Below are 20,474 nucleotides of genomic sequence, written 5' to 3'. Positions count from 1 at the left end.
AATGCCGAGGACCTCCCTCACTTTTTTCAAACTATTGATAGCTCTCGCCTGCCCAGGGAGCTCTGCTAATTCACTTTGTGCTGGACTCCGGTAGCCAGCGTCAGATACTCTTCAATCTAGTAAAAAATTAAAGCCTGTACAAGGCACAGTCCTGCCCAAGGCTTTGTAGTTACTTTGCATTAACAAGTGGTTGATGCCTCCACAAGCCTCAAGCTTCTGTCCACTTTGAAACCTACAGCAATCTCCTCTGTGGCATAACTGCGTTGGCAGTAATGTCTGTATATGTTTTAAATTTAATCACACTCCACAAATCTCAATGTAATTAAAACAAAAATGCTTCTTTATAAATCACTTTTGATTAGCTTAACTGGTTTAAGACAAAATTCTGCTCCAAATAAAAGAGGCGTGTATATGTCACAGATGTTGCTGGAAAGATGTGTGCTAGTCTTTAATGGCTAGATGAACATAATTGGATAAATGTACATTTTACATACCATTTAGCCATCGGGAGTCATGCTGCTCTGTTCTGATTGGATGATGATGCCCCAGAGTTCGGAAAATGGCAAAGTCCCTGCCCATGAAGTCTGCTGCTGTGCCAGAGTACAGTTCTCCATCTGTGGGAGGACATAATTGTGAGCAACATTTCTCAATTTTCCAGTCATGGTAAGTCAGAAAAAGCTGTCAGTCTTATGTTTATATTACACTAATAGGGATAATGAGAAAATTACAAAGCAATAAGCCATATGCAATGTATTGTCATTGAAAATATATGAGTAGACCTACTTTCTCACTGCAGAGCTTCACTGTAACCTCCCTCAAATAAGCTGCATCTCTTGACTCCCAGTGCAGCCACTTTTCCAAAATATATTTGGATTCTTAGGCTGGAACAGTGACAGCTTGTACACCTATCCCTGGCAGGCAGCAATATGCAGCCTTCAAAAACCTACATAACTGTAAATTTAGTCTGTTTTGAACAAGACTTTGGAATAGAAAGCTCCACAGGTTCCCGCCAACCTACTGGATAGTTGTGACTATGTTATGAACTGGAAAGTCCAGCTCATTCACTTTTGCTTCAGAAAGTTTTCAAGTCCCTTCAGTTTTTCATATAGAAACTGTTTTTGCTGTTGCATATCCTCAGAAAACAGTATCTTCTACAGGAAAGACAGAACATTTTCTCCTTCAGCCACCTTTGTAACAGCGATACTGGCAATGAGCAACAGCTAAGGGAGAGAATAAATGAGATCTTTCTCTGCTACCTTGACCTCATGCATATCACAGTGAAAAAATTGACTTGTGATGACTCAGCCCATAAATGGCATGTACATAGCCTAGCTGGAGATGAAACTCATAACATTAAAGTCCCAGTGTGCTCCTCCTCAGCCAGCAAGAAGTATCATGGAGCAGACAGAGAGACAGTCTAAACTCAAAGGACCAGGTCAATTTAAATACCTCACAACTGGTAAAGAGAATAATAATAAGTACATAGTAATCAGACCCATAAAAATAACCACTGATCAAAGTACAACATAAAACTTCCTGGCATTAATGTAGAGCTTCTCCATGAAATTATTCTTAATTCAAAATGTTAAAAATTCACTTTTTAGGATTGTGCTCTTTTACACTTTTATGTGAAATAAAAGATCCTATCTTATACTTTTAATATGGAATTAAAAAGAATTATTCCCTCCAACTACTATTTTCAAGCAACCTATCCTAAATGTGTCTCCTGAAAAAAATACTAGTGTGAAGATAAAATAACTCTTTCTTTAAGCTACGGTAATAAATTTTTCATGGTCATGATGATTTTTACCGTACCCTAATTGTAAAACACCCTTTAGGAACAATGTTATTATCCTCATGGCAATTTCAGGTATTTCCATGGTGAGACAACCAGATCCAAGCATGCCTACTGGGTATCACTGGCATCTTTTCTCCAGAACACTGATACCATGAAATTGTCAATTGAACCTACAGTGGCTCTGTACCATATGGTATTCATGAAAGTAGGAAGGGTGAAAACATGATAGTGGAAAGGCGTGGAATTGAATGAATTCACAGCAGAGATTAGAAGCAAATAGACCAGTCATGCCCAGCAGGAGGTGTAATCAGAAGTGGAACAGAACAGCATATCATTAATTAATGATTTATCATTCCTCTATGTCATTTTCAACTTTTTTTAAAGGGGAGACAATCACTTAATTATAGTGATTATTATGTATGGGGTATGCAGCTGAGGTTTTAAAGAACATAAAACATTTTTGCTTGTGAAAAGGGCTTTGATGCTATGTTTAACCTTTCTTTAACCTTATTTTCATTTTCTTGTCTTTCAGTCCCTAGTGAGTTCTGATAAATCAATACAAATCAAAGGGGAAAAGAAAAAAAAAAAAAACAAGCTTTATTTTGCTTCCTAGTCACCAACAGATCTAAAGGTCAATCAAGAAAGAAAAAAAAATTCTATATTTAACACTACATTATTAAAATTAAAAGAGATATAGCTTAAAAACTCATTACAATAATATATTTGCAAGATTTAGAATAGTAAGGGGTTTTGGCACCTCAGCTTCCCAGTATATAAACAGCACTGAAAGTAACATATCTTCCAGGCCTGATTCAGTTTAACCCAAGACTTTTTCATGCTACTAGGCTCTAGTGGGTAGTACTTTTTCATCAGTAGAGACAGAGTAAAAATTTAACCAGTAATGAGCTTCAGCATGTTCCAAAGGGGGAAGGGTCTGGAGGAAACTATCTTACCTTTCTTTGCTTTCTACTACAGCCCCTCCCAGTTTCAGTATATCTAGACCAGTGCCTGCAGTTTGAACTGATTTGCTGTAGTCATGCAAAAAGCGGATTGTGACTTCTCCCAGATAGAAATAGTAAGGAATATCCTTTTTTTTTCTTTTTCAAAGCTTTAGATTTTTTTTGCTAAATTCAGGATAAGCCTCCAGTCATGTCCCAGATGTGCACATCCTTTGAGTTGGTACTATTCAAAAGCTATATGAGGATTTTGGCTCCTGTCTAGATAGAAGTACACTCATCTTTGTTTCCCTATGCAGGTCTTCTTTTGGACTGAAATCTACTCATTGCTATACTAGAAAATTATTCTCTTATGTCATGGCTAGTCTTCACTGTGTCATTTCTGTTGTCAGTAGTTGAAAAAGCAGTTTTCATTAGCTTTTAGAAGAAGGTGGAAAGGTACAGCTTGAAAACCGGCTAACTTTTCTTAGGAGGAAAGAATGAAGGAAAAAAAAATGAAATTGTCACTCTGTATTTTTGGCCCAGCAGCCCAAAGCAATGACTGTCCAGAACAAACTGATGGCCCTCTGTTGTTTTCATAGGAAAAAGCTCAATGTTTTAGACACAAATGGCTTTATCCTAAAACAGTGGCATATTGACGTATAAATGCAAACAGAAATGCATATATTTACTTTACTAAATAAAGAGGCAACAGTTAAAGCCCATAGCAATGTTTTTTGTTTTTTTTTTTTTTTTGGAAAGAAATAGTTTACCCCACTGGTGCTATACATAAGCAGCATGGAACTGTGAACGCTTCCCCAGGTTCATTGGATAGAAAGTTGTTAAAAAATAAGCAGCATACATTTATTTGGTGAATTGTTTCTACTCAGCTTTTAAAGAAGACTGTATTCTTAAAGAAGTAAGAAAGATGAATGGATGGGAAATATAGGCAAAAACAAGCCTTGAATGTCCCAGTTGCTTTCACTGGTAAAAGGGTTCCCAAATGAAACCTGCTATCCTTGGTTAGCAGGTTCATTCACTAAAATTAAGAATTTTCAGACATGCATAGCAGGGGTCTTTTGAAAATCCCAAAGGTTCATTTCCTAAAGAGCAGCTGACTGACAATGGGACAATTCTGCCTCCTTTTCTGAAGTGTGTGTTTGTTGGTGTTTTGTTTCATTTTTCTCCCACCTATCTCAATATAACTGCTTTAGACTAATAAATTCAGTGATGCTTTCTCCTGTGATTACATTCTTTGAATACCACCTTACCTCTCATTTCCCTCCTGCCCTGGAATACACACTAGTGGTGCCCAGAGACTGCTTAGTCTCTACATTTTCATGCATTAGCCTGCTCAAATAGAGATTGTTTAGTTAGCAGCACATAGCTGGGACTGGATGAGTAATGTCTTATATTACTAGGAGCTGGTTATATCATGTTCCCAGATGGAGTTTTCTTTAGAGTAAAGCAGCAATAACTACCTTTAATGAACAACTCTTGAAAAAATAATGAAAAATGTTTGCAGGTGGATGGAACAAGGAATGGGTATTGGAAAAATATCAGAAGAATTTAACAATGATGAACTGTTTTGGTTTTTTTGTTTGTTTGTTTGTTTTTGTTTTGTTTTGTTTTGTTTTTGGGGGCGAAGAGGTAAAACTGAACATCCTTTACACTTATAAAGAGTGTGTTTCAGCTGAAATATAAAATAGGAATCCTGAGCACTAATGGCTATTAAAGCTCTTAAGGTACTTTTTGCAAATTAACCTTGGTGTTTTGCCCAAGTTCCAGCTTGGGTAATTACATTTCAGTTACCTACAGTTTACCTTCTAGTTACAAGGTCAAGAACATACTCGTATTCCACACTTTGAAAAATCTCTGTTTAGTGTGTCTGATGAAGAACAGAGGTTATTTTTTATCTCTTGCATTTAACCATAGAAATTACTCTTAGTCCTCATCCTTCTTTTATTTTCCTGATACTTACATCGTATTACTAATTATAACATTACACTTTAATGAATGATGGGTAAATGTTTTACACAGTTGTCCTCCTGAATCTAAAATACTATAGTTGCTTGTGAGGACAAATACTTCTGGCACAAGAGTGTCCAGGAGTAGCTGAGCTATCACGCAGCTCAGAAGAAGAAAGTAGTAGTCCATCCATGTTCTTCATGGTGTGAGGCATTTGCAGTCAAGTGGCTCCTCTGGTCTTCACTGCTCTAATCACTGCTTCATTCCAGTGCTACCTACTTCAGAGAGCAGTTGGACCAAATCTCTCCATGCTTGGCAAGCTCATTCCATGTTCTTCACCTGTTTTGTGGGGAGGAAATTACTTTGCCTTGGGTCACCATTTTACTATAAAATTTATGAGTTTTTTGGGAAAGATAAAAGTAAGTAATTGCAAACCAGTGGTGCATCTGTTGTATACTTTCTACAATATCAGGGGAACCTCTTTAGTAAAGGAACAAAGTAAATGCAACATTATCATCAGTCATAAAATATGACTGTGAGGCAGTATGAAGAGGCAGAGAAGGAAGGGTGTACACGGTCAGGGTGCAAGAATGTTAACTGTAGTTTCACCTTGAGTTTTGTGTAAGTCACTGAAGTAGAAATGAGTCACAGGCTTTGAATGTTGAATTTGTGCCATTTTCTATAGTGTTAGTACACCCCTGGTTCTAACTGAAGACTGATTCAAAACAAAATATCACACACAGTCTACTGTTCATTGGGACAAAAAATACATGGAGTGAAAATTAGAGTGATAGGAGATGGGCTCAAGAAAGCAAAGATGTTTTAAAGAGTTGAAATCTAAGCCAAGGGAAACAAGATAATCATATTTGTGCTGGACTGAGTGGAAAAAAAAAAAAAAAGGAATGTGAAAAGCTAGACGCTGTTGACTTTGTGCAGTTGCATACCGGGTCTACCATGTCATACTGGCTTGTCATCATTCTCTTTCTTTATTGTATATTAAAGTAAATAATAAAGCTATTTCCTTGAGAGTAGCTCTGCCACAAATTCAAGTTGCTCCAGGCACTAATTTATACACTGGCCTTTTACACACATTTTTTTCCTTTCTGTTTCTACAGGGTACAAGTTGGAGCAAGATGTGAACGTCTTTCCTGTTTTTCCTGTTACAGAGTGTGTGTCCCCAGGGCAGCTCATCAGCTGTGATCATCAGGGGCTTCGAAGATCAGGAAATGAGGCACACTTAGAATTAAATGCTTGTTGCTGTCTATTTTGAATAGCTCAATTTTTACATATACTGAAAATACAATAATGGTAGATGGCAGGCAAGGCCCTAGACTATAGACAAAGTCCTGGAGAAACTGATCTACCTGGTTATGTGTCATTTTCCAAAGACTTCTGAGACAAGAGAATCTGCAATTTTATGAAACTATTGCTGCTTATGAAACTATGTGGTAGATTTGATGTTGTAAAAAGTGGGCAGAAAATTACGTTAAGGACAAAGTGGGTACACTTGAGCAGAGTCATTATGGAAAGATGTATCTATTTGTTTCACTTCAACATTGTCTCACAAAACATTTTTGCCTTTTTTCTAAAGGAGAAAGAATAAAAATAAACAGAATTAATTCAGTTAGATAAATTAAATCAATTAGATAAATTCGATCAGTTGGATTAGTTCAATTAGATTAACACAGTCCAGGTGCGCTATACTTATGTATTCCATGCAGCAAAGTATTACTAATTCAGAAATACCTCATTTATTGAAAGCCCTCTGTTCTGGCCAGGAGTTTAATTTCATTCACTGTCAGATAGATCTCTTCAACTGAAACATCATCTTATGGCCTAGACCTGTAGCTGCTTGTATACTTCCAGCTCACATTCAGGTACAGTTAGGCAACAGGCCTTCCTCAGCAGCAAATCTAATGTAAGAAATTACTTATTCCTGCTCTTACTTTGTGCTCAGCTCTGCTAAGTGTGACCATCAGTGTGGCCAGTCAGTGACCTGGGCATTAAAATATGTCCAGAGTCACCTAGCTCTGAAGAGCAGGAATGCTTTACAGAATCCTACAGTGGTACAAAGTGGCTCTTGTGACACCTGAATCTTTGTTTACACACACCTTGTTTCTCAAGACACCTGGGTCAACTGTATTAAAAATGAAATCAGAATTATTTTAGTCTGGAAACTGCATTAAAAAAGAAGCCCTATTATAGATGCTGCAAGGAGAAAAAAGCTGAAAACTGGCAATTATTCATACTGAACACAGTTCTTATTGAACTATTGTGGCACCTACCTACTAAAAGAGAAGCTGTCAGCAGTTTAGGATCATAAGGGCTTTTCCCTCGGCCATTTTCAAAATGAGAATCTTCCATTCTAAAAATGTTGTCCTGTGGAGTAGAAAAAAGAAAAAGCACCTTTATTTCATGAAAGAATGCTAAAAATAAGTTGAACCAACCAGAGTGCTGTATATATGATTCATACTGGGGTTTTGGCTTCAGGGGAGTCAGATTACTCACTTGCTGAGGACCTGGCAAAAGTACCCACCCACCTTCTAATCAGTATTGTACTGAAGGCTAGTCAAAAGCACAGATACACATGCACAGCTTGTATCTCACCTATCCTACGTCACATATAATTTACATGGTTTCATTAAATTCTTTTTGCTTTCACTGAAAATATGTCAGTCATAGTAAATGAAGAAGCTGGAATTTGAAACTTTTATCTGAAAATAAATTAAACCCTTTTTTACACTAACTATTTTTCTGAAATATTCTGTAAGTGTAGATTAGAGCATAACACAATGCTAAATTCTGTTTTGTTTTGTTTTGTTTTTTTTTTTAGTGACATACTGTTTCATGCATCCTCAAATTCAATTTTAACTGGTTTTTGTTTATTGTTTTTTGGTTTTTGGTTTTCCATTTTTCAATAATATGCAATGAAACTTTGAAAATATACAGGCTGAGGGTAAAGAATAGGGGGATATAAAACAAGATTAAAACGGGCCTCAGTCAACACTGAGTCAAATCAAGGTCAGTAAATCCAAAGCAATAGTCTTTTCAGTACATTTAATTATTTTTAACTGGGATACCAAATCTGCCAATCAATTTGAATAGTGTGTTTATCTTACATTTTGCACTGAAGGTAAAAGCAGAACTGATTCTCTTTGCACAGTAGACTTCTACATTCACAGAAGACTTGTGGAGGCCACACTGAAATCTGAAATGTCCATTTCCCACCTGAACTGTGATCAATTTGCATTGACACTCAATTACATCAAGAAGCCCCAAAGCTGGGACAACTCCTACACCTCACTGAAGTGGTTACTTACGTCTTTGTACCCAGTCCTCTGTTGCTTATAGCTAAAAATTCTCTATAAGGTAGATGCTGAAGGACTTCCTTCAAACAATATTTGCATGACCAAGCACCTTAGGCTGTAATACCAACTACAGCTTGATACATTATCTTTTTTTCTTATTGATTGATCAGAGATCATTCTGATCTGTTTTAAGAAAATAAAAAAAAAAACCAAAACAGACAAAAGATTTCAGAAGACATGTCTAGAATATATGTATTAATATTAGGAAGCAACTAAGAAGATGCTACAATATTTTTCCTTATTTATTTCATAACAAATCATCTCTTTACCTTGATTCTTAAATCCCTAGGGAACTTACTTCTTCCACAGACTAAGAAATGCTCCCCTTTCTTATTCTTATCATCCCTTTCCAAAGACAGAATCATACAGCTGCTGCCTGGAAGGGCTCTCTATTTATTGTTAAGTCCAGGAGGAGGACTTGAAAGAAGACTAATGACAACACAAGGTAAGGTCAGTTTTGGTTTTATCTTGACAAGTCCTGAAAACCTTCAGGAATGGAAACTATATAACTATATAACCTTTCTGGGCAACTTCCACTGACTCCTTATCAAAGCTGTTTGGTTTTGTTTTTTTTTTTTTCCAAAATTGAACTTTCCAAGGAGCAATTTGTGACTTTTCATCCTTATTATACCATCTGCAATGATAGTGGAGAGCGTGGGTCTTTCCTTTTCATAACTGCCAGCTATAGGCTGTTTCTAAGCTGCCTGTTCAGTTTCACTTCCCCAGACTAGGTCTTCAGGCTAGAACTTCATGAAAGCTTAAATAGCATGTAAACGCTAGAGTCTTACATTGTCTTGGATTTGCAAGTAAAAGTCCCAAAATTGTGCACAATACTTTCACCCTCAAGGGCAATGCTCCAGTGATCTCTGCTGGGGACTTGGCACTACACAATGTTGTGGAGGATGCAAAAAAAATCAACAACTCAAATTTTAATCAGCAGTTGCTTTGTTAACGTTTATTTAATGTGGAGATCATTCAGACAAAGAGTTGATGTCTTTCTCATAAGCAGTGAATTTAAGTATTTGGAAGCAGTCCTCTCCCTGGCACTGTGCCTTCCCCATCCTGCTTGTCCATACTGAATACAGGCATGGGCCAGGACAGGGACCAAACATACTTCCAAATGGTATTATTTTAAACCCACTGAGTTCATGTTTCTGCAAGGGAGTCAGAAGCAATAGTTTTTATTACAGGCTTGTTTAATTACATCATGCACGCACATATCTCTGTGTGTGTGTCTTACTTATTTTCAAAGGAGCATCAGAAGGACTTCACATTCCTCTACATTTACTGGAGAAAAAGTTGATAGGAAAATGGACTGTTAGCAGGATAATCTATCTGGCTTACTGCACTGTAAGATAAAAAGTTTGGATATAGCTTCATGAAGTTTGATCCCAGAAGTCAAGCACAATCTCCTAAGGCATATCTTGTAGATGTAGCCTGCCTGATTATATTTATACAGTCCTCCTGTACCTGTAGTAACTTGCACAACATTAAATGTCTTTCTTTCCTTGTGTCTTTCTTTGTATTTCTTAATAGCCCAGACACATTCCTTGCTCCTATCCAGTTTTCTGACTTTGCTCCTTCTCACCAGAAAAGAATAAATAATGAAAATGAGAACTGGTTTTGAAATTCTGTTGTAGGGTCCATCTCTAGGACTTGCACAATAAATAAAAACAGTAAACCGAAGAGAATGCTAGACCTCCACTACAGTAATAGAAATTGGCACTAATGCTACAAGCCATTATTGAAAAATGTTATTACCGATGTATGTTTTTGTGGGATTTCTTCTTAGTAGATGATAATTGCTTAACGTGCACACCAATGGATATTTGATAAGGCTATAAAGTCAGTGGCATGACAGTTAAAGCAGACTATATTCCCAAGGTAATACTATGTGCCATTATAAGACAAATAGGAAACAGATGTGGAAAGTGATTTGATGTAGGAAGGATCTGATTTTTGACTGTACTCTTCTGTTTTATGTCATTGTGACTCTATTGATAATGGTGTGTAACAGGCAAGAAAGAGTGGAGAGCTGGGTCAGTGTTAAGTCAGAGATGATCTACCCTTCTGTTTTTGGACTAAAACATTTGAAATAAGAGGCATGACAAGGAAATCCCAGTGCTTTCATATTTCAGCTAAAATGCAATGTAAAGATATGTACTGTAAGTTTCAAAATGTATGGGCAAGTAATAATGGCAATAAATACATCATTGTTAAGTGCCAAATAAATGTATCCATGGTTAGTCTGAAATCCCAAGAAGTTTTGATAAATATGCTATAGTAAGTCTAACCTGTCACAAATAGGGCAACTTGCCCAAATAGCTTTTGGGTGCTGAAGTCAAATTGCCTCTGTCTACAAACCAACAACAGAATCATAGAATCATAGAATCACTATGATTAGAAAGGACCTCTAGCATCATCAAGTCCAGCCTTCCTCCCAACATTTCCCTAACCACTAGACCATAGTCTCAAGTGCTACATACACTCATTTTTTGAACATCTCCAGGGATGATGACACTACCACCTCCCTGGGCAGCCCATTCCAGTGTCTAACCACTGTCTCAGTAAAGAAATTCTTCCTAATATAAAATCAAAACCTACCCTAACACAACTTGAGGCCATTTACTCTCATCCTATCATCAGTAATTTGGGAGAACAAACCAACACTAACCTCACTACAATCTCCTTTTAGGTAGTTGTAGAGAGCAATAAGGTCTCTCCTCCATCTTCGCTTCTCTAGACTAAACAACCTCAGTTCCCTCAACCTGTCCTCATAAGGCATGTTTTCCAGCCCTCTCACCAGCCTCATTGCCCTTCTCTGGACCTGCTCTAGCAGCAAAATAACCTTTTTATCCTGTGGTGCCCAAAACTGGACATAGTGCTCAAGGTGTGGTCTCACGAGCGACGAGTCCTGCTGGTCACACCATTTCTGATACAGGCCAGGATGCCACTGGCCTTCTTGGCCACTTGGGCACACTGCTGGCTTATGTTCAGTCGGCTGTCCACCAACACCCCCAGTCCTTTTCTGCCCGACAGCTTTCCAGCCACTCCTCCCCAAGCCTGAAGCATTATCTGAGGTTGTTGTGACCCAAATGTAGGACCCAGCACTCGGCCTTGTTAAACCTCATACAATGACCTCAGCTTATTGCTCCAGCCTGTCCAGATCCCTCTGCAGAGCCTTCCTGCTCTCAAGTAGATCGACACTCCCAAAATTAACACTGCAAATTTACTGAGGGTGCATTTTATCCCCTTGTCCATGTCATTGATAAAGATATTGAACAAGACCTGTTCCAGAACTGAGCCCTGAGGGACACTGCCCATGACTGGATGTCAAATGGATTTAACTCCATTCACCACAACTCTCTGGGCTCCGCCATCTGGCCAGTTTCTAACCCAGCCAAGAGTTTACCTGTCTAGGCCATGAGCCACCAGCTTCTCCAGCAGAATGCTGTGGGAGAAGGTGTCAAATGCCTTACTGAAGTCCAGGCAGGCAACATCCATCACTTTTCTGTCATCCACTAGATGGGTCACCTGATCACATGAGATCAGGCTGTTCAAACAGGACTTGCCCTCTATGAACCCATGTTGGCTGGACCCGATCATCCTGTTGTCCCGCACTTGCCGCATGATCTCCCCCAAGATGAACCGTTCCATCATCTTCCCTGCTACCGAGGTCAGGCTGACAGGCCTGTAGTCCCCTGATCCCCTTCCCTGCCCTTCTTGTAGATGGGTGTCACACTGGCAGTAAATAATTTATGTAAGGCAACAAAGGAATAAGCTCCTTTTTATATACTTCCTCACCCCCATTTTAAAAGCCTAGGAAGCTACATGACTTATGTTAGGTACTTGGTTGTACTAGTCACTGGTCTGTGGCATTTGCACCCATTTCTGCCATGAGATGTCATAACAGCAAGAGATGAGAAATCAATGTCAATATTTGAGAGTAAAATTTCATCTCTTCATTTTTTATAACAGATGCGCCTGATCATCTTCCAGAGAGTTAGCTTCCACATCAGACTGGAACCTCAGGCTGTGCTTCCAGTGTTATAAACCCTGTTCACCTAAATTACAGCTGAAAACCTGTGTGCAGGCAGCATAAGGACTCAGCACCAAAATCAGGGTGCCTGGTGACAGCAAAGACCAATGCTCTGCTCGGAGACTGAGAGGGACTTCGAACTGTGTGAATGTGACCTTCTACTGCACAGTACAGACAAGAGCTTTTAGCCAGAAAGAATGCACATCATGTGTTCTCAGAAAAAAAAAAAAAATTCTGTTCAGTTTACAATTTTGCTGCCTCTTGGATTTTGCAGTGAATTGAATGTAAAGAATGATACTGCAGTGAGTCAGCAAATACCTTAGCCATAAATAGCAAGAAAAACTGTATATTCACCAAATGCTCATTGTTTCAAAGTTTTGTGAAGGCTATTATATAATCGAAGACAGGAATTCATGACAAAGCAAGCTTGCCAGGCTGGAGGATATTCTCTAGAAATTAAAAAGAAAAAAAAAAAAACAAAAAAAAAACAAAAACAGCTCTATTCAAAGAATGGCCTTTGTAAACTTAACAATGAGTCCAATTTATTGCCCAAAGCCCTTCTTTAGTTGTACTGGCAGCCCAAAAGGACCTTACAACGTACTTCAAACCATTTTAAGGATCCTCATAGCTAAAAACATGCTGTAGAAGGTTTTATTTAGTTGCTTTTAGGTTATTAAACTCTAGGTTTATATCTAATTGATGCTTCTCTATAATCAATTTTAAAAAAATACTCAAAATGTGATTGTTTAGGTCTTGAAATTCTACAATCTCATGACAACAACTGACTGCTTGGTATGGCAGGAATTGTTTCACCTAGCAGGTGCCTTGTGTGGTGGAAGATTACGCTTCTGGTTTCTTAAAACGTTTTCTTGTAGCACACGGCATGAGAGATGGCAAGACTGCCAAATAGTACTACACTTCAGTCCTGGAAATGAATGTAAAAGTTATTACAATGCCCATTCTTTAGCCTTATAGTCTGCCAATTCAAGGCTCGGAAGATTTGCTTTCAGACAGGTGAAATAATGCCCATATAATGATACTGAGTGGTGACAAGAAATTCTTCTTATTTAAGAAGACTTATTTCATATCTTGTTATTGAATAGTTTCAGTAGGCCAGTGTACCAATACAATATAATGTTATATATACATATAAACATATATACACCAACAGTATACCCATATCTAGACAAATGTATGTATATACCTATATATACATATAGCTATATATACCCAGTATGATAGCTTTTTAAACTATTTTTTGTACCTGTCAGCAGCTAGCCCATCCAGAACTGTCTCAACAAAATAAGGACAGGAAAGATGAAAACACACAGTAATTATTTTGGGAAAAACAAAACAAAACAAAACAAAACACAAAAAAACCAAACCAAAGAAGTTGTCTTTCCCAGCTTATTGCTAATCTGGCCTATGAGAATACATGTGCTAAGTGAGGAAGATCTACGCTACTAAAATGGACAGTATACTACTGAATTTTAGGGTGATTATTTCCTGGAACCTCCCTAGCAATTCATACAGAAACTATCCCAAAGTTGCAGCGCCTAATGCAATGAAACCACTGCCAATGAGTAATGAATCAATGCAGTGCAAGCGAATGGCCTGAAAACACTGTGTTGATGGAGTTTGTACAGCTACTAAGAAGGTATTACCAGTTTAAATTATAAGGCATGGACGACACAGAGGGGTTTGACAGCAGTGATGCTCCCCATCTACTCTAGTGCAACTGAAGGAATTCATATCCTTAGTCTGTAACCCCCAAAGCATAAATAGAAAGTAGCATATCTCCAGGGTATTTTCCAGCTGCTAGCTGATCTCCACAACAAGCTGCTGAACAATAACCAGGGATGATCCGGAAACATTCAAGGTGCCAAAAGCCTTAGGAACTATCACATCCTTTCTTTAATAAAAAGGTAGGGTTGGCCACAGCTATGAGGATTAGTGATATTAACATTTCCCTTGCTGATTTCACATGTTGTGCTACCATGAAGTGTTTTATAAGACAGATTAAAAGGGAGAACAAAGCAAAATAAAACAAAAACGAGAACACCACCAAACCCCAGAAAATATAATCACAAAAGATTGCCAGAACGGAGTGCCTGGAGTATGACAAGGCACCTGGAAGCAATATGCATTTGGAGAACTTTAAGGCCAAATGTCTCTTAACTGAGTCAGAAGGTGCTGGCATTGAAATATTGTGTTCTCTCTATTATTCAGTGTTGGTAAGAACAACACGAAAAGTCCCACTTCCCACGCCCGGAAAAACTTTCAGACTTGTTAAGGTTTAGACTTCTCCCCTCTGACCAGAAACCAGCTAGTTCCTCTGAATGATGAGTCAGACCAGGTCAGAACTGCAGTTCCCAAGGACAGGGTGTCTCCTCATCGACCATAGTGGAAGCTTCATATAAATTTAGGCCTGCGCTAAGTCTCTCTGAAATGAACACTGCTGAGGCAGGTGACAGAAGACACCCGACTTTGAAAACAGATGCTGATGGGTTTGCTGGGTTTTGTTTGGTTGGGTATTTTCTTTCTTTATTTTTTTCCCCTACTCCAGTATATTAGTTTCAGTTAATTTTTTATTTTCCTCTTGCCCAATACAACATTCTGTGCACACAATTTATGACTATATCAAGGATATTTCACAGAGTCCTTTGAGTAGATTTCACTCCACGAGAAATGATTTATTTATGAATTGTGTCAGTTTTCAAGAATAATTTTAAGTGGAACAACTGTGCAGGATATGGCTATGCTGTTATTGTTATTATATTTCCTATTTCACACTTAATCTATTGAGTCATGAAAACTGTTAAATATGAGGACTTTGGTTTCAGGTTTGAGAATCATGCTGTTGTGGAACTTTTAGTAAGTACCTTTTATTAAAGTCATCCCCATGGAATGCTTTACTTTTAAAAAAAGTGCAAGTGCAAATAAATATAATGTGAGAAATATGAAAAAAAAAAACAAATATTAAAACAAATGTAAATGTTGAGGCAAGTGGTAACCATTGGGGAAATAGGTGAAAAGTGATTGGAGCAATAGTGCAACTGTTTTAAATCATTAATTATTAAAAAAAAAAAAAAGAAAAAAAGAAAAAAAGAAAAAAAGAAAAATAAATAAAAGCAAAAAAGAAAAGAAATGCATACAACAGTCTTGTGATGTCTAGTGTTCAGGCTCCATATGTGATAGGGTTTTCACCTGCACACATTTAGGACATACTGAGCTCTGCAACACCTTTGTTATGTTTTGGTTTTCCAACTTGAGGTTTAGCAGAATTGAGTTGTCAGAAAACAGTTTCAAAACCCTGTGGGAAATCACTCTAAGTAACAGATATTTAGTAAAATGGTGTTCGTTCCCAAAGAAAGGTCTCCAGCTTCTGTAGGATCTGGAACTGAAAGTCTCTTGGGCTGCTGTGCTGTGCTAAAAGGACAGTGAGGAAACTTTGTTGAAGTGCATTTACTTGCAAATCTGATTATGAGCTCCTAAGATCTGCCCACCTCTTTGTGCCTGCCCTCAGGAAGCTTGCCCAACTTCTGGATCACCGCAAGAACTCTTGAACAATCTGTACATTAACCTGTGTCCTCTTTTTCAGACTCAAGAAATACTTTGTCCATTGAGCCACTCTACTTGTATATTTTCACAGGTACTTTGGTACCTGGAAATCTTATTTTTAATATTGAGATAAAAGAGCTGTTGAGATGACATCCAGCTCCAAGCTTCATTCTGGAGATTAATGAAAAGAGGGCAAAGCTTTTGATTTCTGTTTCTTCTTTTATACCTACAAGTTGTTTCTACCGGAAAGTTTTCCTAGCTTATAATGCTCAGAACATGTCTTCAGATCCAGTAGACATTTCTGGTAAGGACAAGTTTTGAGATTTTTTTTCCCTAGACTAAGCTGAATTTGGACAACTTAGCCACTCGACAGCTCTCTTTCAGTAAAATATCAAAAGTCACAAATTTCTCTGCTTTCTTCTGAAATTAAATCAATTAATAATTATGAAGCTACCATACACCTTTGCAAAAGAAGAAAAGTTTCATATCTCTCCATCTACCTATCTACATAATTATAATCAAATGAATTTAATGAAAGGGAAAACACAGCCAAACGGGCTGTTCAGGAACAGCTGGTTCAATCTATTCATTATTCCTAGTTTATGATCTGTAAGTGCTTCTGCTTCTGATTGGAAGGCAAACCAAGTGCCAATGTCAAATAGTGAAACTTGCTCACACCTGAACATACTAGTTTGCACACTAATATTGGTATTTATATGAAGAACAGCCTCTTTCAAATAACATATGTAAATAAAAGGAGGGCAGGCACAGTCAAACTGAGCAGCTGTTCAAAAAAGAAGTATACGTTTGTGAACTTGCTTTTGCTAAAGCAAAAGACATCAGACTCATCTGACTTTTATGCAAAGTTCTTGATGATTCGGTTTTGGGTTTTTTTTCCTAATGATGTCATGTACCTGTTTGCATCAATTTTAAAGCACTGCCTAAATTTATATTTTGCATAGAATATTGTTCTAATTCTAACACAAATAAATGAGGATACATGAAAAATAACACAGAATTTTAATATAATGTCATTATACTATTTATCACTTTAGAAAATCCTTCAAATATAGAGTGATTAGGGGGAAAAAAAAACCAAAAAAAAACCAAAAAAACAAACCCTACACCTAAACACAGTTAACATGAATGACATTAACCTTGGCTGATTAGTAAAGACACCAAAAATGTCATCCCAATGGCATACCAGACACGAGATACCATCAAGGATATTGAACAATACTCAGAGGACACTGAGAATTAGAATGCCTTTGTATTGCAACTTTCTAGGTTGTCAAGTGTAATACATCACCTAAGATCACTGTCTGGCTCACATAGGATGACCTCTAGAAATATAACCACCATACAATGACTGTCTGTTCTAGTCAAGTCGTCTGCATATGTAAGCAATAATATATACAAACCTAAACCCAGTACATGTACCTGAACTACATAACCTGAAAGTCTCAAATCTTTAAGTGCTCTTATTCTTACCCCCAACATATTTTCCATTAAAAACATTTGGAACAGATTCTAACTCCTTTAGCAGGTTCTACTATTATGTTAAACAAATTATTGGGCTGTACTCTATTACATGATTATACTAGTTTTCTGCGGTTATTTTTAGCATTCAAGACCGCTACTTTCCCCCTTTGTCTTCTGGATTTCCTGTATGTTATTACACTGTGGTGAGGCCAGGCATCAGAGGAAATAACAGCAGTGCTAACTCCTGGACCCAATGTTTTATGAATTACTGAGCATCAGTGATGTAATGGCAATAAATCTAACCCAGTCTCCGTCTTGTGTCCCGTTGTAAATAAATGAAGTTAGCAAAGGTGTTATTTTATTCAAGAGCCTTCCTGATGAGAAGGAAAATGCTTCCCCCGGGGGATTGTTTGTAAAATTGCTTCTATAATTAGAGTGCTGTTTAACAAGAGAAAGGTTCTCCAGTTTTCCTGGGGAACTTTCATGTTTGAGTCAAGGGTATCTTATTTACAACACAAAAACGACTGCAAATTGGGGAAGTAACATATAGAAAGGACTTAGTCAAGTGGAGTTAACATATAAGCATATGGCCAAGATTTTCTAATTTTCCAGCTGATTTTGTATGCTCCCAAGCTGGGCACCCAATTTAAGACTTGCTCAGGGGCTCTGATTTTCACTGAATATCTTCTTGGGCAATTTGAAATTCTGATACTTGAAACTGTTACTCACTTCTGAAAATTAAGGCATATGTCTGCCCTGCTTTCCAGCCTATCAGCTTTTTAATTCCTAGCATGGAAAAATCTCTAATATGACCACACATCCTAACTAAACTCTTCCAAAATCTGTCTTTAAATGAATGACAGTAAGACCAAGCCTAGAAAAATACTATGATCTTTTTTCCCTACAAGGCCTACTGAGCATGCTTTCAGAGAATTTGTGCAAGTAAGAAAGAGGGGACAGAGAATTAGACCCACAGAAACTAGTGTAACAATTATTAAGCTTTGGTTTTTTTCTCTAAGATACTGTGATCTATCTGCAACATTTCACTCAGAGAAGCCTGTGAACTGTCAGGTGTAGCCCAGTGTTTGATACACATTCAGATTTTTAAAAAGACATAAACAAGACACTTTGAGCAATTCTTTTTTTTTTCGTGAGGCAAAATTTAGTTTTGAAATCTCTGCAATAAGCTCTTTCGTCTTTGTTCCCTCTACTTGCTTTCAGTGTGACACCACCCGGCCTTTCTGCAGCCTCATTTCATTTGTCTTCATTAGCAAAAAATAATATCCTCAACATGTTAATAACTGGTATTGCATTAGAGAACAATGCATTTGAAAACCTATATTCTATTGTGCACACAGAGACAAAACTAACAGTAGACTTAATTATGACCTCTCTCTGTGACAAGTTGCAATTATTCCTCATGGCACTGTGTTTAAGAGCAATGCATTTCTCATACAGCTTGAGGTTTTTATTAAAAAAGTCAAGAATGTTTGATATTCCTTTCTCAGTGCAACAAAAACTTTGCTGACACAGAAACAGATGGATTTAAGTGTTTTTGACTCAGGGTGACTGAAAAAAATACATTAAAATTCACTTCTCTATTCACTATCTTCCCTGCTTTTCTAGCACCCGGGAGTCCCCAGAAGGGGAGAGAGTCAGCAACGCTGGCAAGAATATGTCATGTACTCAGCTCATATGTTTATATATGTACATTCATAAAAAGGAATGCACAGCATTGGTGGGGCTTATCACCACCCAACCAGATAACTCAATTACTGATCTATTTTCAAAGAAGAAATGCTACCTTTCACATAACAGAGCATTGTCTCCAAATCCTGGCTATTTCACCCAGTAACATCATAGTGTAGTGCAGTGTAGTGTAATGTAGAAGTATTGTACAGCATAATACAGACCAACTTTGTTGACTAATCCAAGCTGACAAGCACACTAACTTCTCACAAGAAAGAAGCAGTCCTCCTTAAAGTTCTGTTGATTTCCTGGATATTTTACTGTAGCAAACTTTAATGGAATCCAAATGATTAAGTTTCATAGCCTTTTTTAAGAAAGAAAGATGGCACCCAGATTACTTAACCTTTCATCACCCACCTTCAGATCACAGCCACAGTCTGGAGTGGTTACAGTCATGAATTGAGTTAGACAAGACCTGTCTTTGTGCTCAGAAGAGAGTTAAGAACTGTAACAATAAATCCCACAAACTGAGGCCTTCATGCATATATTCTCAGGCCCTGCTCTCAGAGCTTCAACCTGGAACTCACTGTAGTCAAAGAAAGATTCCCCTCAAGTTCAGTGAACGCCAGAGGAATCTTTCTCATATCCCTTGCCATGTTTACATGTTAACTCAAGGTCACAGCAAATCCTTCCAACTGACTATGAATTAAAACAGTTGTTCTCCATCACCATCAATTTAAAGGGTTTGAACTGACGAATATACGGCTTCTAAACTTGCATCCATACCATCACCCTTCTGCTTTTTGTCATCATTAAAGTAATGGCAATAAACACTGAGAAGAGAAATCATGTGTGTTCTTAATCCATACTGATTCCTTGTTTTAGAATATGTGACAGAAATGTAAGCTTCATTTGCATTTATGCAGATAAATGTTAAATGTTTAACCTCACTTAGCTGCTGATCCTTGAAATGCATAATTACACACAAACACATACATGCACAAACAAAAATAGGAATATCTGAAATACTAATCACCTCACCTACTGTGCCAAATCACCCTATTAATTCATTTTTCATAAACAAAAGCACCTTTAGACAATGATCTGAGCTCTCCTCAGCAATGCTTGTGCAACCCCAGCAGAAGTCAATATAACTGAAGAAAAACATCAGATTTGGAGGTTATCAAAAAGGATGAATATCAGAAGGATACATGTGGTTTTTCCACATCCACAATACGCATGCCATTTTTAAGTCATTTGGTTGCTTCTAAATCATTTTATCTTAATTTTACAACTGGAGGGTTTCCTTGCTGTAGGTTAGCCCTGGATCCAGAAAATTGGTAGGGAAAAAATACACGTCTTTGTATTTATTTATTAAAATCTTTTCAGACTATCTGCAAGATAATGCTGCTCAGCTTTCTATCATCTCAGACGTAAACATTTCAACAGCAGAAGGTGTTTGTGTTGTTTGAGGCACCTTCTGAACTCTGCTGAGCTTATCTTTATTACAGATGAAACCTTGTTTACCTATGATTTGAACAGTGATTAAAGGGTCCTGAGAAATAGGAGACAGTTTTTGAAACATTGTCAACTATAATTGGCTCCTGTGGAAACTAAGTCCTTGGTAAAGGGGA

General features: G+C 37.6%; 1 protein-coding gene across 1 annotated transcript in view; it reads right to left on the bottom strand.

Moving 5' to 3' along the window:
- Positions 1–20,474, bottom strand: part of SEMA3A (sema domain, immunoglobulin domain (Ig), short basic domain, secreted, (semaphorin) 3A) — a 99,029-nt gene that overhangs the window by 58,237 nt on the left and 20,318 nt on the right. Inside the window, exons 2-3 of the mRNA XM_008935756.1 lie at positions 6,987–7,080; positions 495–614 (exon numbers count right to left, since the gene is read on the bottom strand). Coding sequence (XP_008934004.1) covers positions 495–614; positions 6,987–7,065 — 199 coding nt within the window. The 5' untranslated portion in view covers positions 7,066–7,080. The remainder of the gene's footprint in view (positions 1–494; positions 615–6,986; positions 7,081–20,474) is intronic.

The sequence above is a fragment of the Merops nubicus genome, unplaced genomic scaffold, assembly GCF_000691845.1.
Source record: "Merops nubicus isolate BGI_N331 unplaced genomic scaffold, ASM69184v1 scaffold13862, whole genome shotgun sequence".
NCBI lineage: Eukaryota > Metazoa > Chordata > Aves > Coraciiformes > Meropidae > Merops > Merops nubicus.
This window is presented reverse-complemented; position numbering and strand designations above follow the sequence as displayed.